Source organism: Gordionus sp. m RMFG-2023, chromosome 5, assembly GCF_954871325.1.
Source record: "Gordionus sp. m RMFG-2023 chromosome 5, tfGorSpeb1-WG-v2, whole genome shotgun sequence".
Lineage (NCBI taxonomy): Eukaryota > Metazoa > Nematomorpha > Gordioida > Chordodea > Parachordodidae > Gordionus > Gordionus sp. m RMFG-2023.
The window spans coordinates 2,472,108-2,498,676 of NC_088779.1; the positions used below are offsets into that span (position 1 = coordinate 2,472,108).

The 26,569-nt window shown below is 30.6% G+C and overlaps 1 protein-coding gene across 2 annotated transcripts; it reads right to left on the reverse strand.

Moving 5' to 3' along the window:
• Nucleotides 1–20: 20 nt before the first annotated feature.
• LOC135930543 (sodium-dependent phosphate transport protein 2A-like) lies at nt 21–11,295 on the reverse strand. 2 transcript variants are annotated; one of them, XM_065467355.1, is made up of 10 exons: nt 11,129–11,295; nt 9,772–9,987; nt 8,935–9,063; nt 7,796–7,939; nt 6,831–7,046; nt 6,649–6,767; nt 4,630–4,777; nt 4,050–4,178; nt 3,591–3,762; nt 21–1,317 (listed from the first exon to the last, which is right to left on the reverse strand). In XM_065467355.1, the coding sequence occupies exons 2-10, from the start codon at nt 9,857–9,859 to the stop codon at nt 198–200; spliced, it is 2,265 nt and encodes a 754-aa protein (XP_065323427.1). In that variant the 5' UTR covers nt 9,860–9,987; nt 11,129–11,295; the 3' UTR covers nt 21–197. The 2 variants fall into 2 exon arrangements, with proteins under 2 accessions (XP_065323427.1, XP_065323428.1); XM_065467356.1 differs by lacking the exon at nt 11,129–11,295 and adding an exon at nt 10,051–10,155.
• Nucleotides 11,296–26,569: the final 15,274 nt, after the last annotated feature.

Genomic DNA, 26,569 nt, shown 5'->3' on the forward strand with positions numbered 1-26,569 from the left:
CAATGATAACTTTTATAATAGAATTCTAAACATATATACCCGCGATATAAAATAATATTCAATATTAAAATAAATGGAAGGGGGGAAAAATAAACCTTGATTAATTGGAAAATATTAATTATAAGGAAATAAATATGTTTTCATTGTAAATACAAATGAATATCAATGTCGAAGTTGTAAAACTAAAAATTTGCTTTTCAATTATTATGCATCGTGGTAACTGTAGAGAAATTATTTGGGGTGATTTGCTTCAATACTGTAATCGTGTTAGCACCAGTATCGTCTTCGGACGATGAATCATCCTTGACAATGAATTCGTTTTTACATTCACTCTCATCATATTTATTTTTTTCGTCATCGTTTCCGTTTTGGTTGTAGTTATGTAGACTGTTGTTACCCTTGTGGTCTACCAAAATTCCGCTATCGGTTATAGAACCCTTGTTTTGGTGCCAAGTTTTAAATTTGAAGGAATTCGGGGAATTCGATACATCTTTTAAAACGACTCCATTGGATATAAGCCTGGTCGAACTACTGTTCCCCACGGCCGGCGTGGTTTGGGTCTCTGTGGGTAAACCGCTCTCGCCGTAAGGAAGATCATGATTAGTTTTAGTTGCACGCGTCTTGCCAAAGAATCCCGCGCGGTCCTTAAGCCTGGAGAAAACGGTTTTCGATTTTGTAGGGTTCTCATAAGAGGTCGAGGGGGATAGATTGCTATCCTTTTTCCTCTTGAACCGTCCTTTGAATAGTGAAGTAAACGTCGTAATAAGAGAATCGATTGGTTTCAAGGATCGTAAGCATTCTGGCAAAAAATCCCATGTCCTGAGCACGGGTGGCAAACATTTAGGACTTTTTTGTTGGAGCTTGTTGATGATCAGAACGCTCAGCAATATGATTACGAAGGGAACTATGAACACACCTAGTAAAAGTTTTAAACCCCCCAAGGCACTCAAGGAAAATATGATGAGGGGAAGGAAAAAGTAAAATAATACGAGGTACATCAGGCTGAACCATTCGTACTTGTAAGTGATCTCGCCCAGAAATTTGGCAACGAATAGAGGCCACCTCATGAAAGGAATGGGGTACCAAACCAGGACTCCCAAGATGTTGTAGAAAGTGTGGATGAGAGCTATCTGCACCGAAGCCTTGAGACTGTTATAAGGAAGGGTGGCATTCCCAGTACCCTCGAAATGGGGATGAGTAGAATTATAGTAATAGGAGTCGTCATCGTTTATGTTCGTGACAGTAAAACTGGCTATAAGACCGGTTGTTGTGGTACCTATATTGCTTCCCAAGGTTAAAGGGTAAACGTTTTCTAGGCTATAATAATAAAAAAAAGGATTTTATGTGAAATCAATTATCATATACAAAATGAAAGATCATGCCAATTTCACCATTTATTTTTTAAATCAAAATATAGCGGCTTTAAGTTTACTTAAAATTTTACATAGACATCCCTATAGTATTCTCTATCCACTTTTTTTAAAAAAAATAATGACTACTTTTCGATATATCATTTCTTTAGTACTTATATTCTTCTAGAACATTCGAATAATCGACTGAAGAAGATGTAAAGTATAGGAGAATGTCTATAGTCAGATTAATATAAGTGCTTCTTGATTATTAATAATATTTAAATATAAGTGAAGTCACATGATGTCTCAATTTGGTCCCTAACCATGATCTAACTAGAGTTTGTGAATGTTTAAGTCCATACATGGTTTCCTTGATGATCAAGCAACAAATCAACTGATTTGTCTCGGTTAGTCCCTCTAGGAAAAATCCTTAAAATATATTTATAACTGGCAATAGGTAAAGCCATATCGGCTTAGTGCTTAGCCGATAAAAATGTGCGAGGAATAATTAAAATCTTTCGAATATGATTTTTATAAATTTAAGATCGAGTTTTTTTTATAAACTCATCTACAATATGGAAAATGAGTTAATAACCGCTGATACTATATATTTGATATGATAATTCCTATGTCATTATAGTTAGACTTTTTTTTAAAAAAATCTATCATCCTAAAATTGTTTCCTAATCTTTTTAAACTTTCTCTTTAAGTTTATTATGATGAAAAGAGGGACAAGTAAAGCCAAACAGGGAAAAATGATATTAGGGGTGTGCTGTTTACTTAAATGCGCAGTTTTAGATTATTAGTTTTAAATTAAAAAATGCACAGTTTCCATCCTATATTCATAGTTAGCACAAGATAGGATAAATTTTAAAAATAATTTGCCGCGAATTCACACTGTGAATCAGAGACCTCCATGGACCAAGCCGACCCGCAGGTCCATACCCGGCCCATTTTCTAGCGGACAAAGGCCGGGCCTGGGGTTTTAAAATTTTTTTTATTGGGTTTGGGCCTAAAATTTTACATATAAATTTAGATTTTTAAAATATTGCCTTTTTTATCTTCTAATATTAATAAATTTCAGTATTGTAAACAAAATGATTGCCTAAATATATATAAATATTGTTTATTTACATTAAATATCGGGAAATTTTTTTGAAACTTATCATGGGCTAGAATTTTTTTTAACATTAGATATAGGCCGGGCTGGGGCTGGGTCTAAAAACTTTTTACCACAGGCCTGAGCCAGGGTTGGTCAAAAAATTAAGGCCCATGAAAGTCCCTGCTGTGAATGTAAGTGTATGAATTTGAATTATGAGCAGCTTTAAAATAAAATATCCATAAGCTGAAAATTATTAAATTTTTTCCCCCTATAATTCTATTGGTAATTCTAATGACATATAATAATAACTAGACTGACGTGCATTCACAATAATGTATTCGAAAGCGTCGTTGAATGCGAATCAGCTGGACCCGCCATTTTACCCGTGTAGTAAATAATCTCGTGTTAAAAACTATTATTAAATTGATAACTTGCTTCCTTTATTATCTCGATGATCCGGCAATTCTTTAATAAAGTTTGCATCAGACAGGAATAAATTGGCTTTCCGTTAATAATGATATGGGTAATCAAAATGGCTTCCTCAGCTGTTTTCATTGATGTAAATGAATGCATCGTCAGTCTAGGTATTATTAATATATCATTGGGTAATTCTAAAAACCTGTATTCCATATTCAATTATATATATATTTGATTAAAAACTTTTTGCTACGAACCATTTCGAAAACGGTTACGGCAAATTAGCCGTAACATTTTCACGACATAACGCTTCGTTTATAGTAAGCGCGATTGGCTCAAACTATCCAAAATTTATCGCTACGAGGTATAATTTATCAATACTGAGCAAAATGACAAAATTGCGTGAAAAACATATGTTGAAAGACGAATCAGCCGTGATTTTTCTAGCGATTTAATTTCGTATGCGTTTACTATAAATTAGGCGTAAAGCTAATTCATGACAAAATAACGGCTTATGGTTAATTAGCTGCAGTATTGTATTTTCCAGCTAATAGCTAACTGGGTCAATCAAGAAATTGGCTAAAATTAGCTAATTTCAATCTATAGCGCAAGAGCTGTCTTTGAATTCAAAAATAATTTTAAAATATTAATCATCTTGGGGTGGGGGGAGGGTCTAGCAAAAGAAAAATTATGTTTCATTAAAAAGGGGAAAAGCTTACGCGACAAGTCCAATTCCGACTAAGGGCGTCAACGTGGAGGTGAAGATACTGCTGCTTTGGATCAAGAACGTCACAAAGGCCCCGAACATTATGGCGAAATAGCCGGTAAAGCATTCTAATTTGCCGGGCAGACGATAGTTTATTATCTTTCTGATTGACAGCGATAATTTTGCTATATTAAAAAATAAAATGAAATACATTTTAAAAATGAGTGAAAGAGTCATGTGATAGGAATTGTTAATAATTTCTATTTTAAATCTTTTTATCAACTCGGGGGGTTTAAGCGCGAAACATGGAAAATAAAATAAGGCAGCCCGAGCTAGGAGTAGGTGGGCATGTCTCAGCTGAAATCGGATGAATCCATCTTTCAATCCTCGCGAAAAAGTAGCGCGCCACAAATTATTACACTTAATTTTGATAAAGAATCAAAAAAATTTAAGTTTAAAAATAAAAAAAAACTTTTCAGTATAGAATGCAAAATCTTGACCATCCCCACTAGACAACATCCCAGGAGTGTCAGAGAAAATATCAGCAATATAATTCCTGCTATGTTGTCGCTCAAGTTCGTTTTGGCCAACAGGAAATGACCTGTATTGAAATAAATTTTTTTATTAAAAAAATTAAAATAATCATAATATCAATAATATCGCCACCCGAGAATATTAGAATATTCTATCTCCACTTTTTTTTTGTAATTTCAATCGGGAGAGCAATTTTAAAAAGAAAAAAATTAAGTTTTCTATAGTTTGTTTAACCTTGCTTATATCGAATCTAATTTGAGTTATCTTATAAATATTCCAGATTTAAATTGATTTATGTAAAAAAAGGTCAATTTTGAGGAAAAAGTGGATATGGAACATTCTAATTCTCAATCCACAATATAAGTTATCGAATACTATTTAAAAAAGGGTTTTCCTTTCGCTTTATTCTTTCTTTCTTCCTTTCTTAGAGTTGAAACTCTCCAGAAATTAGAGTATATCTTAACAACATTATCGCTCAAGAAGGACGTAGGCCATAGAAAAATAATAACAATCTTTACATCTATGCTTGAGGTATCCTGTCAGGGAGGTCGTTGCCGTGACGAAGTTATAGGAGCGCCCAGGATCCGAGCAAAATCGTTTCAAAATAGTTAATTTATCAGAACCAGGACGGCTTTTGGCTATAGCATTTAAAGCCTTTTCATCCAACTATAGGCATTTTTTTTTTGAATTGATAAAAAAAAATGGATAAATTTAATAAATAATAAATTATCTTTTTGGGTAACTGTAAGTGTCGTTAAACGGGCTTATTCTAAAAAAATGGCTAACTCAATATTTTATTAGGAAAAATATCATGCGAGTCTTAAGATTTAGATCATAGGTTGCTGCACAAAGGTTTGAATATCCGTCAAAGAAATCTCTAGGATTGGACAATATTTTTTCTGGCTAAAATATAGAGTTAGCCGTTTTTAACTAGGTATCACTTGACTAAACTTTTGAACCGTTATGGTCATCGTTTAAAAAAAAAATTTCCTTTTATTTGATCCCTGGTGGAATCAATATTTATCTATTGAATGAACGAATTTAGGGTATGAATTTAATAAGTTATAATAGTCTTCCCTTTATTTCTTTACCAAAATAAACGATTCTTCTTCTACTTTAGAAAAAAAAAATTAAATTAACTCCCCGCTTATAAGTTTTCTTCCTTTTTAAAAAAGATTAAAAGTCCTGCAGGAACAGATTCTAAGCCCGCGACCTAAAAATCAAAAATAAATGTCGAGCGGAAGTGTGGTGTAAGGGGAAGGAGAGTGCAATTTTTTTTTTTTTAGAAATATAATTTGGACCAATGAGAAATCAGGTCCAAATGCAGTACTTTTCATTTTTTTTTTAAAAATAAATAAAGCAGCTTAAAATATTATGGCAAAAAAAAATAAAAAATACAATAAAAAATGAATATAACAAGAGGTTCGATAAATTATAGTGTTCTATTCTTCTTTACTTCCCCCCTAATTTTTTTTATAGGAGAATGGGATTTGAAAGAAAGAAATAATGAAAGAAAGAATGAAAGAAAGAAAGAAAGAAAGAAAGAAAGAAAGAAAGAAAGAAAGGGTTACCGACAATGGGAGAAAGAAATTTTACTAAAAAATCTACGACCAAATTGTGCGAACTTTATAGGACAACTTATATTTTTTTTTGGACATTGCTTAGAATACATTTTTTTTTCTCCTCCTGCAAAATCGGATCCACGGGCCCGACAATTTATTTTTTGCTATTTTTTAAAATTTTAAATAAGCGTCGCTCACCAATTCTAAGGTCGTGGGTTCGAATCCCAGCAATGATCGTGTTTTTTTTTAAAAATCTAACTTGGTGGTTCCATCCTTGGGGTAGGGGTGATATATAGGAGGCCGAACTCGACCACGTGATGCGCGAAATACTTACCATAAAAAAATCACTTTTTTTGCCTGATATAGCGCATATGAAAAATTGATAATAAATGGAAAACAGCGAATATAGGAGATAAAACACCACGAGAAATGACGAAAATGGCTGATAAAAAAAAGGCTTTTTTTAAAATGAAAATATTGGTGATGAATGGGACCTGTAAATTTCTTAAACTCGAATGTGGTGAGAAATTAGACATAGAACACTATAATCTTCAAGCCAATATGGACATAATAAAAAGAGAATGTATAGAAGTAAAGACTTTTCGACTCACGTTTATCATTTATAATTTCGTTCCTTTAATATATATTTTTTTTTCTCCTTATTACGAATTATTAGAAGATATTTTTTTTTTCTTAAATTTTGATTTTCGAGATATTGAGTAATAGATAGACTGGGACAACATGGCTCTCTCTCACAACCTAAAATAAATTAAATGATGTATAAAAATTTTAAACAAAATCAAATAGAATAATTGCAAACAACAAAAACAGCTAAAATAAATGGTTAAAAAAAGACAAATCATTAGAGTTTTACAGGTCAGGTTTTTATCGGGGATAGCAAAATCGTCATTTGAATATTAATTATTATGGCGTGGGAAGAGTGAGGAATAAAATAATATTTTGGTATAGTTATACCTCAACGAATAAAGTTGTGAATGGCTTGGTAATCCTTTTTATAAACTGTTTCTGGGTGTAATTGCCTTGCTCTATCTTGAGATGATTGACGGCAAAACTTGACAGGTGGAATAGGAATCCTTTTTTTAAAAATAAAATGGAAAGTGTAACGGGTGTGAATGAAAAGAAATATAATAGAATACCGGTCATAATCTCCAGCGGTAAAAACACGACGACACTTAGCCAATTGAACATATCGTGGACGGTGGCGGCGGCAAATGCCCGCTTAAACTGGAGTCTCTTGTCCGTACTCGTTCCGCCTCCTCCTTTGCTTCCTATGATCGACACTATTATGTTAGTTATGGCGGTTCCTATGTCGGCTCCCATTATAATAGGTATTGCGGTACGCACTTTCAATACTTTTACATAGATGCGTAATATAAAATAATATATGTTTTATAATCAGTTTGTCGCCGGAACCAGAAAACCGGAAACTCTATTAAAGCGCGGAATAATTTTTATTTAACATTGCCATGTATAGTGTTCACATATATTAAATTGCATATCACTGAATATCCAAATATACAAATGTATTTCAAATAGAATTATTACTATTCAGCGGGGTATATAGGCCATGGTATTTGTTACTATCTACTTAAAGAGCAATATAGTTTGCTAGTGAAGGCCAAAGCAGAAACCGGTTAAGACCTCCCCAAGAAATTTGTTGTCCGCATTTAGATCTGACTTTAGAAAATTAAGTGGTGTAGTGTTATTTTATCTGCCAAAATCAATCCGGGCTTGGCGTGCTCGGTTTTTAGCCATAATAGGCAAATTCTATTTGGTTTCTAAAGTCGATCTATATGTAGACGAGCGCCTTTCATTTTTTAGGGGAGGGGGGTGGGTCTGAACTGGACCGGTTACCTAATCTATATTTTAAAACTGATTTTGCGCATTATTACTATTGTCTACGTTAAACTAAATATGAAGCGAGTATTCTCTGATCAAAAAAAATAAGGGATCAAGGGTATGGTCAGGACGCCGCGGGACGTGTTCGGGCCAAGTTATAATACACTTGGGCGAGGCTGTCTCTGTAGATAAATGTTTGGACTCGGAATTTTAACCTTCTAAGTAGTGAATATTCTAATAATTATATATTTATTTTTTTTACTTTGACTAGCCACCATGGCGATTATAACGGATACAACGATGGCCGAACTATGCAAAAGTGCCGCTACCAGAACTCCTACCATGAGCGCGGTTATGGGATTGTTCAAGAAACTACTGTCCGCGAACACCTTCCCAGCTGCTTTGGCTGTGATAAAATATGAATAAAAACGATCGTGTTCAAATTTTGTCTGAGATAAAGCAACAAATTATAAAAGAGTAAAAGACGTCCAGGAATTATATGCACGAAATTAAGGTACACGCGTTGCCGTTTTGTGAGCAAGAGGTACTCCACCCCGCCAAGGCGTTAAAAGACCGCCCTGACTCCACCAGTTCTTAAGCCGTGAGTAGATTAATATCTATTTTTAAATATGCAACCCCTACCAAAAGTTGGATGGAATATTCAAATTCCATGCCCACCATTTTATAATTTTTGATCTCTAAAATCTTTTTTAAATTATCATTTTAAATGTTGAATCGGTGATAAGATTAATTGGCCAAAATGGTGGTGTTTTTTTAAAAAAAAAAAAATTTAAATATGTAAGTTACAAACCTCTTTAATAATTATATCAATTCAAAATGGTTTCAGAAGACCCATCACAACAACGGGGAATCCCAAAATACCCCCCCCCCCTCCGTATTACCAAATATATTAGTTCCCAATGGTCTCTCCTAAATTCCTGACTGCGAATCTGGTTGGTTTTGCCTCTAAAAATCTAGTGATTATTCTTAATTTTTCGTACAACTTTGGCGCGATATTACTTGTTCGCTGTGACGTAAGGTGATAGAAACGAAACATTCAATGAAAATATAAATGAAAAGTTTATATCGATTTAATTCGTTTACATTTGCCCAGTCATGTTTAAAAAGGTTTAACAATTTTTGGGATTATATTTTTCTTTTGTATTCAAATATACATTTAGGCAGGGCTGATTTTAAATCAGTAAAATTTTACTTTACGCGTAACGCAAAAATTCTACGATTTATCCTAACGATAGTCGCCAATATTTCAAAAGTTTTGGGCCCTTCAAAAATCTGGCTGTTTTCGGTGCTATCATTTTTTGAGCTACCATGGCTACGCTTATGGAATAGGCATAATGGTATTATTTAAATAAAATGACATCAATATATATATATTATAACCTCCCAATAGCCTAAAGGCGGATGTCATGAAGTCCAGAGAACATATGAAAAAGTACAGGCACGTCAAGACTCCCAAAAATTTTAACAGGCCCCCGATTACCCTTCGAATCTTCTGCGGTGGATTCAATTCTGTCATGTTTTTGGGGGGGTTTAGAACATTTTAAATAATTGTATTAAAATAATAATCTAGGAGAGGATATTAGCACCCTGTCATCACAACACAATCCTAGGTTGCCGTTTCTACCCAAAAGTATGTGACGTAAGGCGTTGAAATATAATAGGGTTAATGGGGTAGAGGGCGAGGAATTAGAAGTTCCCGCTCCCAAGGTGAGAACGTTGATAAGGATTTTTATTTCTGGCCCAATCGGTAGTTAGCTAGAGTCGTACATCATGTGGTCCGACAGAAAAAAGAAAATGGACATATCTTACTTCTTACAGTATCATTTTTTTCACCGAATTTTTACTCATAATAATATTATGTAAGCCTTGAGATTCGGCAAAAAGAGTTCCAAAGCTTTCTGCCACTCATGAACAAAACCTCCAGGCTTCCATAATATTATATTGGCTAAAATCTTAATATGGTCGTTTCTAAGAAAATCGATTCAAATAGAGCCGTTTAACAGCACTAATCTTACCGGGAGAACAGTCATATGAGTATCTTAAAAAAATATCATTATTTCTTTTTTTTTGTATCGCAGTAAATTATTTTATATTAGTATCGGTTTTTCAAGTATCCGCATTCTATAGTAACGAATGGAATAACCGGAAATGCCTCTATAGGAATTGGCAAAAATAAAATACGTTTTGTTTTATAGGCAAATTTGAAAATTTAATTACCTTTCCAATCCCTTCTCGTTATGTGCAGGACGGGTAAATCCCAATCTTCCTTCTCGGTCTCGATTTCGTTTTGGTTTGATTCGATCATCTCTCAGCCAGAATTTGTCAAGAAGCGAAAAATATTGTCATTTTTGTAGTATTTTATATTTACTTCTAAACGCGAATAAAAACTGAGCGAGTCCGAATAAATGATTTAGCGGACCGATAAACGTGAGCCTAAAAAAAAATTTTAATTTTCATACATAATAATTATTGTTAGTTAACAAATGTCAAATTTACTTTAGTTTGACCCTTGGGGATTCTCCAGAATATCTTTTTTCCTAATTCCGGAATATTTTCTAATTTTTACATATATTGGATTTTAGCGGGTTATTATTAAAAAATTTATACCTTTAAAAAATAATCGATTAGATTAAGTTTCAAATTTTAAATATATCTTTTTTGGCTTTTTGTCAAAAAAGGAATTTATAATTATTCCTAAAATAAATAAATATTTAGAGAATAGAAAAAATATATAATAATTTTTTAGGTGCCAATTTTTCTCTATTTTTTTTGATTGTTTAGTTTAAAAATTATTAAATTTTTTAAAATAATAACAAACTGGGAGTGTTAAAAGGAAAAAATATATATAAATCTGGCAGAACCAGGAAAAGGAATTTTAAAATAATAGGCTGTATAAATAACAAATAAAAAAGGTGGTTAATATTTTTATTTTAGGAATCAATCAAAATTTACCTGTTTTAAGAGAAGCTACTGACTGTTAACCTTTTAGAATCTACCCAGACCTAAAGATTTTACGCATTTTCAACCCTTGCAATGTTGGCTCGGGTTTATTTAGAAATCAATCAAAACCTCCCTATTTAAGAGAAACTCCTATAGTTAACCTTTTATAGACCTTATTCGCATTTGAAAGCCTTGCTTTGGGCTCGAGGGTTTTTTTTTAAAAAAAAATATACAGCTTTAGCCTGGTTGTTTTTTTTTTAAAACTTAAGTCTGTCGAGCTAAAAAAAAATTTAAATTTTAGCAGCTAATTAGCGCCGAAACCTTTTTTTAAAAAAAAAATTTATCACGAGGCCAGTTTGGGACATCTTAATTCATTATTGTATTATAATTTCCAAATGATTTGATAAATACAATCTTAAATTATTTTATTTTCAAAAATTGGGCCCTTAGTAGGTCTGAATTTTTTTTTAAAAAAATATTATACACTTTTAGGGTGCGGCCCGGTCCGGATTTGTTTATTTTATTAACCCCCCCCCCAGAGCCAATTTCTAACGGCTGACCGGACGTGTTTCGGGTCGGGCCGGCAGACCTGCCCCCCAAATAAAATTATCACGATCAAATTTTTATAAATTACCCGCGATGTCAATCAGCAGTGAATAAGTGAGAATTATATTCCGGAATCCTAAAATTCTTTAACCCAAAATTCCTTCTAAAAACTGTAAATTTTTTGATGAATGTTTTATATATGATAAAATAAAACAATGATTTTTTGGCGCTGATTTTTATCAGCGTTTTATTAGCGCGAAATTAAAAAATAATTTATAACGATTTTTTGAGTTTTTTTTTTTTGCAACGCATGAATAACCGCTTTTAACTAGATTTTTATTTGTTTATTTATTTATTTACGCAAAAAAATAAATATGTTTACGATAAATAAATCTTCAGTGTTTACTGTTTTTAAAGAAATATGTGCGGTTTACATAATATTTTAAATTTTTAAACGTAAAAAAAAAATATAAAAAAATATGAAGAAATTACGCGAAAAAATTGAAGAAAATATAGTTAAGTTTGAGTTTGACATTAATTAACGATTCTTTAGGAAAAGAGGCAATATAAATATTTTAAATATTATTATTTTAATTTGAATAAAGCAATGGGTCATAAAAATTTTGCCAAGTTTAATGATTGTGTAAAGAAGGTATTATAGTGCGCACAAATTGAGCGTTTACATGTTGCCGTTATTTCTAAATTAATAAAAAACGTAACGCCGCGTTCCTTGTCTAAATTGAGGTTGTATTTTTTTATTAATATCCGTCGATTCAAAATTTCTAAATAAAAAATAGGATTTGTCTTTTGTAAATTATATTATCGTCTGCTTTCTTTGTTTCTTTAAATTTCTAAATATTCCCATTTTTAGGATTATAAAGTAAGTTATTTATTATACTACATTTTTATATAATATTTCGAAGCGAAGAATGAAAAAATGGTAATGAAAAAGCATACCCCAAACAATAATTTTACCAATTTGCGTGAGGCCATTCCGAATTTTTAAAATGGTTGCTAACGCCAAACGGTAATTTTACCAATTTGCGTGAGGCCATTTGTAAGACATTATTGGCGCTTGCAACGTAGCGTTTGAAATGCTCAATTTGTTAGCAATATTAATCGGAAATTAACAAATAATACAAAATTTAAAAAACACAATTATTCGATATAATTCTATCCAATTTAATTCGGTAAATATTATGTAATTATTTATATAATCGCGCATCGCCAAGTTATTATGTTCCTCGTGGAACTTTTTATTTTCACCACTTAAATACCAAATATATAATTATTATTTAATTCGAAAGACGTAATAATGAAATTATTTCGCGTCCCAAGTGATACGCTATAACCAGGGCTTTCCTAAAACTGTAACCCACGTGATTATGACTATTTGAAACCCGAAAAATGCCTATTTCATATCCCAGTGATACGCTATAACAAGAACTTTCGTAAAACCGTAATCCACGTGATTATGACTATAATTTGAAACCATCCACGTGATTATGACTATAATTTGAAACCATCCACGTGATTATGACTATAATTTGAAACCATCCACGTGATTATGACTATAATTTGAAACCCGAAACATGCCTTTTAATTTCGAAAAAAAAAAACTTTTTTCTTAAATAAATTTGTTTTTTTTTCGAGTAGATACAACTGATCCAAAAAATGTTTCTTATTTTTAATTGGTTCCCTTAATATGTATTACCAATTTCGACCATCTTGTTTTTTTTTAAACCTCTAAATTGGTATACTTTTTATGAATAATGTTTGTTACATTTGTAAGGGCTGATATCAACCACTACGTTCTCCTTTAAAATTTAATTTTAAACCCTATTTAAAGTATTTAGGAAGATCCATTTAACCCCGGTTTAAACCTACCCGGACCTGAGAAAGTAATGTCGAGAAAAATTATCGATATCTGGGTTGGCGTGTCTTCTAAAGTCGAGACGGATTTTAAATTAAATTGAAATGTTTATCCCCTCAATCTTCTCAAATTCTACAAAAAATTACCCATACTACCCCTTATTTTTGTTTTGTGTGAATTTTGCTCGAAAATATTTTTCCTCTAAAAAAAGGTAATAATTGATGAATCATTTAAAATTCCCTTGCGGTGGGTGGTGACTCAATTCGCAGTTGAAAAATTAATTTTTTAATAATTTTTGAGAGATTTTATTTATTGAATTTCATATATAAAAATAATTATCGATTTTTACAATATATTATATTTTTTATTATTATTATATATGAATTTTGCAGTCTTCTCTTCTTTCTTTCGTTAAATATTTTCACGTTTGTGTAATACTAACTTCCTTTCCTACTCAATTTCATTCACGATCACGTCACATGCATGAATGAGATGCATATTTATTAATATTTTCATTTTTTTTAATAGGTTATATATTTAATTTATATATTTTATATTAATAAAACACGGTTGTAAAAGCATAGCAAGCATAGAGCTTCTAGCTATATTTGTATTTATCGAGAGAAAAAAAAATAATTTAAGTTATTTATTATAAAAATTATTAATTTTATTTTTTATTTATTCCTATAATAATATTTGTGCTATTTTTATGAGGTCAGATTTTGTTGTTTTTATTTTTAAAAAAAATTTTGTTTTATAAACGGAAAAAGAAAGGAAGGGAGAACAGAAAAGAAAGGATAGGAGAACGGAAAAGAGAGGAAAGGAGAAGGGAAAAGAAAAAAAAGGAGAACGGAAAAGAGAGGAAAGGAGAACAGAAAAGAAAGGATAGGAGAAGGGAAAAGAGAGGATAGGAGAAGGGAAAAGAAAGGATAGGAGAACGGAAAAGAAAGGAAAGGACAACGTTAAAGATAGGAAAGGAAAAGAAAGGAAAGGAGAACAGAAAAGAAAGGATAGGAGAAGGGGAAAGAAAGGAAAGGAGATCGGAAAAGAAAGGATAGGAGAACAAAAAAGAGAGGAGAGAGGATAGGTAATTTAAGGGAAAATATGTTCCTTAATCAGGAACGAATGTTTTAAAGAAAGGGCAACTATATCCTTTTTTTTATTGAGAAAAAAGAATACACTAGATCTTTATTATTTTTTTAATGAGGGAAAAATTGAAAATGAATAATTTGACATAACCTACGGGGAGGTGGGAGGAGCGGAAAATTTAAAAAAAATAATTTTTGTAATTCCCCCCCCCCTCCCCTAAAATCAAGAATTTGGTAATTAAATTAGAAGTGATTAGGGGGAGAGTGTAAAAATGTAACTCGTTACATTTATAAAAAGAAAAGGTAACGAGTTAATCTTTTCAGAATGTAACGATAAAGGTAACGAACTATATCTATTCATATTTCAAGATTGCCACATTTACAGATCAAGGATTGCGCAGAACGTTATTTTACCCAAAAAAACTTCTTTTTTTTTCTGGAAAAAAAAAATTGAAAGGTTCCGATAAATATGGAGAAGGCGAATGCCCGCGCTCTAAATACGCATGTGCCTATGCGTGCTGTGTTACAAGAAATAAAACTATAAGATCCTTACTGTTAGATTATAATTGTGATGCAATAACGTATAAAAGTGCACACAAATTGAGCGTTTACGTTTTGCCGTAATTTTTATATAAAAAAAAAGGTAACGCGTCCGCATTCCTTGTTTAAATTGAGGTTGCCATTTTTTATTTATATCGTCGATTCAAAATTTTAAATAAGTTCTATAAAAAAAAAAGGATATGTCTTTGAAAATTTTATTATCGTCTGCCTTCTTATTTCTTTAATTTCTAAATATTCCCTTTTTTTAGGATATAAGTAAGTTATTTATATTACGTTTTTATATATATTACAAAGCGAAGAATAAAAAAAAGTGATGAAAAAGCAAACCTATCTGCGTTTTTTAAAATTTGTTGCTAACGCCAAACGGTAATTTTACCAATTTGAACGAGGCCATTTGAAATGCATTATTTGCGCTTGCAACTTGAAGCGCTCAATTTGTGTGCCCTATCATACTACCTAGGTTGAAGATTCGATTCATTCATTTTAATTGTGTGGTAACAATATAAATCAGCTGATGAATGTCATTTTAACTTCCCGTAAATAAATCTACATTAAAATGTAATTAAAACTTTTAAAATGGGTCTCATTTTTTTATGTTATTATACGGGAAACAAAAATGGCATCCAGATGATTTGGACGCTTAAAACTTCATTTTACTACGTTAGCGGCAATGTAATTTTTAACATTTTAAATTTAAGCGCGTTTTTTTTTAAAATTAAAAATCTGATTTTACCGGAAATGTATATCAACATCTTTAGATTACCTATCTTATAAAATTGTCAATGACATATATAATACCTAGACTGACGAATTATTCATTAAAAGTGTACATCGATGCAAATCAGCTGGAGACGCCATCTTGGTTACACTAATCATTATTAAAATTTTAAACGAGAGCCTAATTTATTCCTATATCCGATGCAAACTTTATTAAAGAAATACCGGATCGTTGAGATAATAAGGAAGCAAGTTATCAATTCAATACTAGTTTTTAACATGAGATTAATTACTATACGTGTTACCAAAATGGCGTGTCCAGCTGATTTGCTTTTAACGACGCTTAAAAATGCATTTTAATGAAAAAGAAAGAAAGAAGGAAAGAAAGAAAAAAAGAAAGAAAGAAAGAAAGAAAGAAAGAAGTCTAGGTATTATATATGTCATTGAAAATTGTACCTTTGAGTCATTTACAATTTATAAATAAAAAAAAATATGGAAAAACTAATATTAAATTAAATTTGGCATAAAATAATTTGATAAATTCATAGGGTATAAGGGTATTCCAAACATGATGGAAAACATTCCCGGGTAAAATCAGATTTTTAAATTTGAAAAATTCCGCTCAAAAAAAAATGATTTAAATTTTTATAAAAAAAATAACACATTGTCTCTAGCTAAGCAATATAAGCATTGTGTTAAAAATGGGAAGGAAATAATATATATGGTTAGCGTTCAATGTGTTAATTTTTACAACTTTTAATTTAAATTTCAAAATTAGGATTTTAATCCTGAAATATATTCTATCATGTTTGGTTGGCATACCTATATCTTCTGATTTATTGTAGACAATTTTGTGTTAACCTTCGAATCATTTATAATTTATGAAAGGATAAGGTGCGCAGTACAAGAATACTAAGTAGTTTAAAGGTAGTGCCCAGCCCATTAAGACTAAGATAATGGTAAACAGACTTAGGTGGTATGGGCACACAATGAGATGGCCTATGAACTACATAGGAAATAAGGTTGAGAGTTTGGAAGTGATGGGCAAACGTAAAAGAGGAAGGCCAAAACTTCAAAGGGGCCCCATAACGTTAGAGCCAATATGAAGAAGTTTAAATTAGATAAAAGAGATTGTATGAATAACATAAAGTGGAGAGAGATGTTGAAGGAGCTTACCACCAGAAAAGGTGAAAGCTAAAGAGAAAAAAAAATATGTGGAACAATCAAATTTAAAAAATTCATGGAAAAAAATTTGCCGGAGATTCGTGGTGTAAGGTATTCCAAACATGATGGAATATATTTCTGGTAAAATCAACAATTTTAAATTTTAAAAAAAAAGCGCTCAAAAAAACTTTAAAAAAACAAAATAAAAAACATATTTTATTTTTTTATTTTTTGAATATTCAAAAATTAACAAAATTTTTTATTTTTCCGACCGGCCGAAATAGAAAAAATAAAATAAATAATTGTAAATAATATAAAAGAATTAAATGAAAAGAAAATAAATGATTATAAAATTTAAAAAAAATATATAATTATATAATAAATTCAGGTCATCATTATATAAATGTAATTATATATAAAAAAATGGAAATGTGTGGTTGATATGTATGGGTGGAGAGAGGGGGGGGGGGTGTTAGTTATGCATATTATATGTGATACAATTATTTAGTGGTATTATTTATTTATTTTTTGAATATCATGTATAGCATTTATTATCTGGGTTATCTGTTGAAATAGTTGGTTTTTTATTAATAATTTTTTTTAGAAAGAATGAATGAAAGAAAGGAAAGATAAAAAGAAAGAAAAGATATATTATAAAGGAAACAAATATTGTTTTCCATTTTTTACCTTCGCTGTTTGTAAAAATAAATAGTTAAAATTAGAAGTGGTGGAAATTTTTGGCCAGGTTTTGTGGCCCATCTCGTAAAAGCATTTATTCTTTTCTCGACCCAAGCCGGTAAAATAACCCACACAAGACCTTCCTGGAATTTAACAATGTTTTTATGAGGAAAAAAGCTTATATTTTTATTATTTTTTAGACATTATAAATAGTGTATTTAATAAATACTCTTGTATATTAAATTAGTGAATTATCATAAAAAAAATAGTATATTACGCAAATCTAAAGATTTTGCTCATAGAAAGTAACAAAGATCTAGGCATATACTATGGAAATATCGTAGTTTTAGGGTAATATTATTCTGGCTAAAGTATAGAGTTAGTCGTTTTAAAAAATCAGCTCAAAATGAGCAGTTTAATAAACACTGAGTTTTGTGCAAAGGTATAAATTATAAAAATGATCGAAATTTAAAATAGATGTATCGCAATTTTAAAAAAAAGATACATCGCAATTGTTACATAATAAGTCGGTTCCATAGCCTAGTCATCTGCATCGGGCCTAATTTTCAAGCCCAGCCCGGCCAAATTTTTTAAAACAAGTTTTGCCTACCCAGCCCGAACCCGAATTTTTTTTTAAAAAATTTACCGGCCCGTATGGCGTTTAGTTTCAATAAATAAAATCAAAATTTTTTATTATACATAAAAAATTCGATATAAAATTGATAAATTTGAAAAAAAATTCAAAGTCCGACCCGACCCGGCCCGGTTTTTTTAAAAATATTCGGTCCGGCCCGGCCCGAACTCGATCTAACTTTGCAGCTCTCTACCATAGACTATAAAATCATATATGCCCAAACAATATTCATCTATGAACGACTTGTCATTATCTGAAAATCTCTGTAATTTAGATTTATCGCTAGATTTGTCAAATTTGTGGCCATTCTCCTTACTAAGACCTATCATTAATTTGACGGAGTTATAGGAAAGAGTTCCATCTTGTTATAACCAGTTAAATCGGATGTCCCATTTTTTCCCCCTTAAAAATGGCAGCGCAGTTTGGAGGATACCCATGTTCATTCCACAATTGAGGTTAAAATATTAAAAAAATATCTGAGTTGGGACAGAATTTTGCATTCCACGCAGTGTAAACTTTGTATATACCCTTAGTTATATTTTCATTGGTGTAAAAAAAAAATTGTTCCATATTAAAAAGATAGAAAGAAGGAAAGAAGGAAAGAAGGAAAGAAGGAAAGAAGGAAAGAAGGAAAGAAGGAAAGAAGGAAAGAAGGAAAGAAGGAAAGAAGGAAAGAAGGAAAGAAAGAAAGAAAGAAGGAAGGAAAGAAAGAAAGAAAGAAAGAAAGAAAGAAAGAAAGAAAGAAAGAAAGAAAGAAAGAAAGAAAGAAAGAAAGAAAGAAAGAAAGAAAGAAAGAAAGAAAGAAAGAAAGAAAGAAAGAAAGAAAGAAAGAAAGAAAGAAAGAAGGAAGGAAAGAAGGAAAGAAAGAAAGAATGAAAGAAAGCATCTTCACCTGAAGAAAATGTACAATTGACATAAATATTCTTTGTAAAAAAATAAATTATAATATTAATAATAAGAAATATAAATTGTACATTATATTGCATTGATATCAATTATTAATTTTAATTTAATAATCTTGACCGAAAGTTTAACAACGAAAATTTTAAATTAAAAAAAATAATAAGCAATTAGGTGGTTTATGTGAAATTAAAAAACTCGGCTTAAATCATTTATAAAATTTAAAAAATAATTTCATAATACAAAAAACATGTTTTTTTCCATATTTTTAAGAAAAATTTGAAGTAACGAGTAACGTTTTGCCGTCACCGTTACCTCTAGAAGAATGTAACGACGTTACTTTCTTATACGATGCGATAAATAAAATTTACCTTACTTAATTTTTGACGAATATTTTTTTATACACAAAAAAGTTATAACTTTGCCACGCATATACCAATGTTACAATCATTACTAATAAAACAACTGAGGTAAAGCACTATACGATAAGTATTTTCGCTAAGGACCCCCCCCCCCCCACCTACTTTAAAAAAAATCTATATAAGAATGGCGTAATAACAAAAATTAATGTTGTACACATATATATATCAATTCCGAACATCATTACCCTTATTACATTTTTTATTATTAAAATTATTATAGGTATACCAGCTAATAACCCGTCAAGAATGACGGGGAATTAGAATTTTCTCCCTTATAACTATTTTTATATCTTTAAAAACTCAATCTATGAAAGGATGATAGATATTAGGGCTCCCAGGTTCTTAAATATAGTCGAGACATCCCGGTGCTTGAGACCTTTTCTTTATTGTCAATAAAGGACACAAATATACACCTTGCTCACATTTAAAAGATAAAAGAAAATTTTACCCAATAATTAAGATTTATTACATGGAAACAATGTCTCTTATTGAAACCCCAAATACTACATCATCCACCAGAGCTCCTGTTAGTCAGCATTTCTGTTCACTCCCCACCGCGTGATGGTAGGAGATGGATTTTAGGGGCGCAAAGAAATGAAAAAAAGAATGAATAAAAGAAGGAAGAAATAGAAAAAAAGAGACAAAGATATGAATTATAAGAAAATATAATAATTGTGTATACCTTAAGACTTTACGATTATGGGGTTCCAACCAATATACATTTGTAACCATATAAAAAAATATAATATAGTAAAATTTATTGATGATGATATGGTATTGTGTCTATGATGTTTTTGGTCTATGTAGTGTCGTTTTTTTGATGTAATTTCCTTGCTCGTAACTTGCCGTAAATAACTGGAAATAAAACGTGTAAATTGGAAGTATCTAATAAAATTTACTGATGATGATGATGGTATCGTGTCTATGATGTTTTTGGTCGATGTGGTGTCGTTTTTTTGATGTAGTAATTTCCTTCGTAACTTGCCGTAAATAACTGGAAATAAAACGTGTAAATTGGAAGTATAAAATAAAATTTACTGATGATGATGATGGTATCTCTATGATTTTTTTGGTCAATGTGGTGTCGTTTTTTTGATGTAATTTCCTTGCTCGTAACTTGCCGTAAATAACTGGAAATAAAACGTGTAAATTGGAAGTATCTAATAAAATTTACTGATGATGATGATGGTATCGTGTCTATGATGTTTTTGGTCGATGTGGTGTCGTTTTTTTGATGTAATTTCCTTCGTAACTTGCCGTAAATAACTGGAAATAAAACGTGTAAATTGGAAGTATAAAATAAAATTTACTGATGATGATGATGGTATCTCTATGATTTTTTTGGTCAATGTGGTGTCGTTTTTTTGATGTAATTTCCTTGCTCGTAACTTGCCGTAAATAACTGGAAATAAAACGTGTAAATTGGAAGTATCTAATAAAATTTACTGATGATGATGATGGTATCGTGTCTATGATGTGATGTTTTTGGTCGATGTGGTGTCGTTTTTTTGATGTAATTTCCTTCGTAACTTGCCGTAAATAACTGGAAATAAAACGTGTAAATTGGAAGTATAAAATAAAATTTACTGATGATGATGATGGTATCTCTATGATTTTTTTGGTCAATGTGGTGTCGTTTTTTTGATGTAATTTCCTTGCTCGTAACTTGCCGTAAATAACTGGAAATAAAACGTGTAAATTGGAAGTATCTAATAAAATTTACTGATGATGATGATGGTATCGTGTCTATGATGTTTTTGGTCGATGTGGTGTCGTTTTTTTGATGTAATTTCCTTCGTAACTTGCCGTAAATAACTGGAAATAAAACGTGTAAATTGGAAGTATAAAATAAAATTTACTGATGATGATGATGGTATCTCTATGATTTTTTTGGTCAATGTGGTGTCGTTTTTTTGATGTAATTTCCTTGCTCGTAACTTGCCGTAAATAACTGGAAATAAAACGTGTAAATTGGAAGTATCTAATAAAATAATATTTACTGATGATGATGATGGTATCGTGTCTATGATGTTTTTGGTCGATGTGGTGTCGTTTTTTTGATGTAATTTCCTTCGTAACTTGCCGTAAATAACTGGAAATAAAACGTGTAAATTGGAAGTATAAAATAAAATTTACTGATGATGATGATGGTATCTCTATGATTTTTTTGGTCAATGTGGTGTCGTTTTTTTGATGTAATTTCCTTGCTCGTAACTTGCCGTAAATAACTGGAAATAAAACGTGTAAATTGGAAGTATCTAATAAAATTTACTGATGATGATGATGGTATCGTGTCTATGATGTTTTTGGTCGATGTGGTGTCGTTTTTTTGATGTAATTTCCTTCGTAACTTGCCGTAAATAACTGGAAATAAAACGTGTAAATTGGAAGTATAAAATAAAATTTACTGATGATGATGATGGTATCTCTATGATTTTTTTGGTCAATGTGGTGTCGTTTTTTTGATGTAATTTCCTTGCTCGTAACTTGCCGTAAATAACTGTGGAAATAAAACGTGTAAATTGGAAGTATCTAATAAAATTTACTGATGATGATGATGGTATCGTGTCTATGATGTTTTTGGTCGATGTGGTGTCGTTTTTTTGATGTAATTTCCTTCGTAACTTGCCGTAAATAACTGGAAATAAAACGTGTAAATTGGAAGTATAAAATAAAATTTACTGATGATGATGATGGTATCTCTATGATTTTTTTGGTCAATGTGGTGTCGTTTTTTTGATGTAATTTCCTTGCTCGTAACTTGCCGTAAATAACTGGAAATAAAACGTGTAAATTGGAAGTATCAAATAAAATTTACTGATGATGATGATGGTATCGTGTCTATGATGTTTTTGGTCGATGTGGTGTCGTTTTTTTGATGTAATTTCCTTGCTCGTAACATGCCGTAAATAACTGGAAATAAAACGTGTAAATTGGAAGTATCAAATAAAATTTACTGATGATGATGATGATGGTATCGTGTCTATGATTTTTTTGGTCGATGTGGTGTCGTTTTTGATGAATTAACTTGAATCTACAGAATTTAATACGTCCTGATATACGACATTAAGAGTAAATACTCTATTATCATTCAAAAGTGTACCCTGGGTTTTTGTAGGTAATATTTTTATTCATATTTTTTTTTAAATCTGCAAAGTGTTAGAGCGACATAGAGCTGACCATGGGAAAGCACAGGTTCAGGAAGAAAGAGGCCGACATTGTCAAATGTTTGACCTTGACTTTTGTTTATAGTGATAACAAAAGCAGGAATTATAGGAAATTGGCGTCTTTTTAATATGAAAGGCAACCGGGAATCGCTCGGGGAAAGATCAATTCGAGGAATAAAAACGCGATGGCCATTATGCGTCCCTGATAATATTTCAGAATCTATGAAATTATCATGTAAATTTTTGATAAGAAGTCGTGTCCCATTGCATAAGCCTCTGCTGGGATTCATGTTACGAAGAAGCATTATTATTGTCCCAACTTTAAGATTTAAAATATGAGGAGGCATTCCTGCTGGGGTTTGAGAATGAAGAAATTCAATGGGGAAATTAAGTAAATCCTCAGGATTATCTGTTTTTATAGAATTAGCGCTAAAATATATCTTAGAATTTCCTGGTAGTTTTTGAATAATTTCGTTATTTAAATTTAGGGCTATGTTATTTTTAGTGGTTAATATAATTTTTTTTGAAAATAGGTTAATATCAGATATTTGTATGGAGTCTCCATATATTGAATATCTAAAATAATAGTATTTATAAAAATTTTAACTTACATTGCCTATGAAATAACCTTAAAAAACTTATTTAATTATATGTATTTATTATGTAAGTTTGTTTTTTGTGCAGGAATCTAAAAAAAATAGTATTTATAAAAATTTTAACTTACAGTTAAGCTATGATGATTTTTATTGAATATATATATTATAGATTTGAATTCCTTAGCTCTTGTAGGATTATCTGCAAACATTTTTTTCATACTAATGTTCCTTCCTGCCTATTGCCTCAAAATACTTCTGAAATGCTTTCCATGATTTATAGGAGATTAAATCCATTTTGCTAATATGATATAAATTGGCATAAAATTGCTATGATAGATTGATAAATTATAGATATATAGAAAGAACAATATATTTGACATCAATTAAGACAAAACATTTACATTTCCACTTTGAAATATAATACTATTTAAAATAAAATAAAATATTACAGATGGCGCTAAATATCATGGAGATTATAACTACAATTTAGCATAACTTAAATACTTCCGAATTTGTTAATATTAATTAAATATTATTAAGAATCACTCCCTATTTAAGTAGGACAAACGTCCTATAATTAATAAAGAAGTTGAATATTACATAATATATTAACAAAATTATAATTGACTATTATCAGGTACAAATAATTGACTTGATAAGGCACGAATTTTTTTTAAAGATTTCTATTGTGAGATAACCTTAAAAAACTTATTTAATATTATGTGCATTTATTATGTAAGTTTATTTTTGTGCAGAAATCTAAAAAAATAGATTTTAAATTACATTGCCTATGAGATAACCTTAAAAAACTTATTTAATATTATGTATTTATATTATGCAAGTTTGTTTTTTGTGCAGGAATCTAAAAAAATAGTATTTATAAAAATTTTAACTTCCCTAAATCTGCCACTTAACGTGGGTAAAACAGAATAGTAGATAAATGAATTTTCAAATATAAAATAAGATGCTCAGATAAAACGTAAGTATATATGAGGTATATTATACCCACTTTGCTCTTTTTCTATAGAATAGCTACTGTATAAGTCGCATATATAACTTAGCTAGTATATATATATAAACATGAAATATTATAAATATTTTTACAAGTACAAACGCGAAACGTTCCAATTAGAATCCTCAATCACGTTTATGATTCTCTCTCTATTCTCTGATAAATGGCGTTCCACGTTACACGCTAAGCTATAAAGTACAAAATCAGTCCCAACTATTATACTCAACGTCATTTTGATAAATTTTCAGGGTGAAATTTGAATTGTTTTGTTCGATAATTGCCTAAAAAAACATTATTGGTTTATAAAGAAATAATTATTTGTTGTTTTTATTAAAAAAGGAAGATTATTATGATTAGTAATTCTTTTTTTTTTCGTTTTTGTTTTTTTTTAAAAAAAAACGGAAGATTATTATGATTATATGCCTATATGACTAGTTCACAGTCATAACAAAAAAAAATGATCATTTACGCCTAATAATTAAATAGACCAATAATTTACCCTTACAATTAGTCCGGTGAAACAAAATAAACAACTTAAATCTCCGGCTGAGTTTTTTTTTTTAAAAAAAAACCTTAATTATTAAATGAATATATATATTTTATATACTCGTATCTAGTGCTGCTAAATAGCTAGATTTGAGCCTATTTTTTTAATATTAAAACCTCTAATTCAATAATATATCCAGAAAAAAAAATATTAAGAGAAGAGAAGAGAAGAGAAGAGAAGAGAAGAGAAGAGAAGAGAGAGAAGAGAAGAGAAGAGAAGAGAAGAGAAGAGATGAGAAGGCCCTGAAGAATTCGGTTCATAGAAGGCACCAGGGTTTTGAAGGTTATTTTAGGCAAAATAATATTGTATAAGTCTCAAGATTTGGCAAGTAGAAGCTCGAACCTTTCTACCATCTATGAGCAAAATCACGAGGCTTACACAATACTATTTCGGTTATCGGACCGGTTTTTAAAAATCGACCCCGAATCGGGCTTTTTGGCACAACTTTAGGTTTAGGCAATTATTATTTTTTTGGATATTTAAAACGTTGACATTTTCATTATAATAATTAATCATCCTATCTTAACTAAGGAAATTACTTGTAAACATTCTAATAGTGCGAACAAATTGCAAGCGCCAATAATGCCTTACAAATGATCACGTGCAAATTGATAAAATTACCGTTTGGCCTTAGCAACCATTTAAAAAAAACGCAAACAGGTTAGGTTTTTCGTTACTTTTTTTTTTATTCTTCGCTTTGTAATATAATATATAAAATGTGTAATATAAATAATTTACTTATTATCCTAAAAAAAAATCAATATTTAGAAATTGAAGAAATAAGAACGCAGACGATAATAAAATTTACAAAAGACAAATTCAATTTTTTATTTAGAAACTTATTTAAAATTTGAATCGACAGGTACTAATTAGAAGACAACCTCAATTTAAACCAGGGACGCGTTACGTTTTTTATTATAATTTAGAAATTACGGCAAAACGTAAACGCTCAATTTGTGCGCACTATAATGGGATTTTCGTAGACCCCGATCATCCACGAAATGCTTATATCATAAAAACTATTCGGCCAAAATAAATAAATACTGAAAATTCTTAGATCTAATAATTAACAGGTTTCTATGTAATAATCAAGTCTATAATGCCTGGGGCCCAGACGCATACGCAGGAATTCGCTGTGGGGGTATTCTAAGAGTCTTTTAAGAATAACTCAAGTTTCATAAATTTATTAAAGACTAGTGACTAGTGCTGCTGAACCTATTCGATTTGTTTTTTAAAAATGGCGAACACAATATTTTATCCAGAAAAAAATATAAACGCGAGTTCTGAAGATTTTGCTCATAGATGGCACACAAAGGTTTGGGCATCTAATAGCTGAATCTCAAGGCTTAGACAATATTTTTGTGGTTGTCTTGAGTCTTAGTCGTTTTGCAATTTAAAAACACTAACTAGTGACTATAAATTATTGACAAATTTCTAATACAAAATTCAAATATAAATTCCTGCCCCCCTCCCTGCGTACGCGCCTGCTGGGATGCTATAAACCCAACTGGAGTATTGTGGAAGTTAAATAAATAATGCAGGGTTTCAATACAGATTGATTAATTCCTATTCGCGCATCTGAACCATTAACGATGTTGATAAGCACCAAAGAACAGAGAGCAGACGTATTGTTGTTCACTTCGATTTTCATCTTAAATTTTTTTTATTTTTTTTTTAAAGAAAATAATCTGTATTTAAATTTGGTTATTATTATTTATAATTTTTATTTAAAAAAAAAAAATGTCGACGAGGCATTTTTTTTTTAAAAAACAACACTCATTTATAAATGCTATAAATAAATATTTGGTTTATTTAAAATAAAATATCCCCCATTTTAAAAGTGTATTAAATGAATGTTAAACGGTTCGATTTCAATATTTTAGCCCAGAAAAACACTACGCCACCCAGAAGATTTTGGTCATAGATGGCACAAAGTGGAACATCTGATAGGCAAAAACCGACAAGGGTTGTGTGGTACATTTCTCTGGCTAGCAAATAGATTTAGCCGTTTTCAGTTTAACGAAACCCTAAAGTGTATTCACATTTTCCCTATTTTTTTTTTAAAATTTGTTAAAAAAAATTCTATTAATTATTTTTTTGTGTATACCATATTATACGATATAAAGGAACACCTTTACCCAATTCAACCAAGATGCACACGATTTTAATT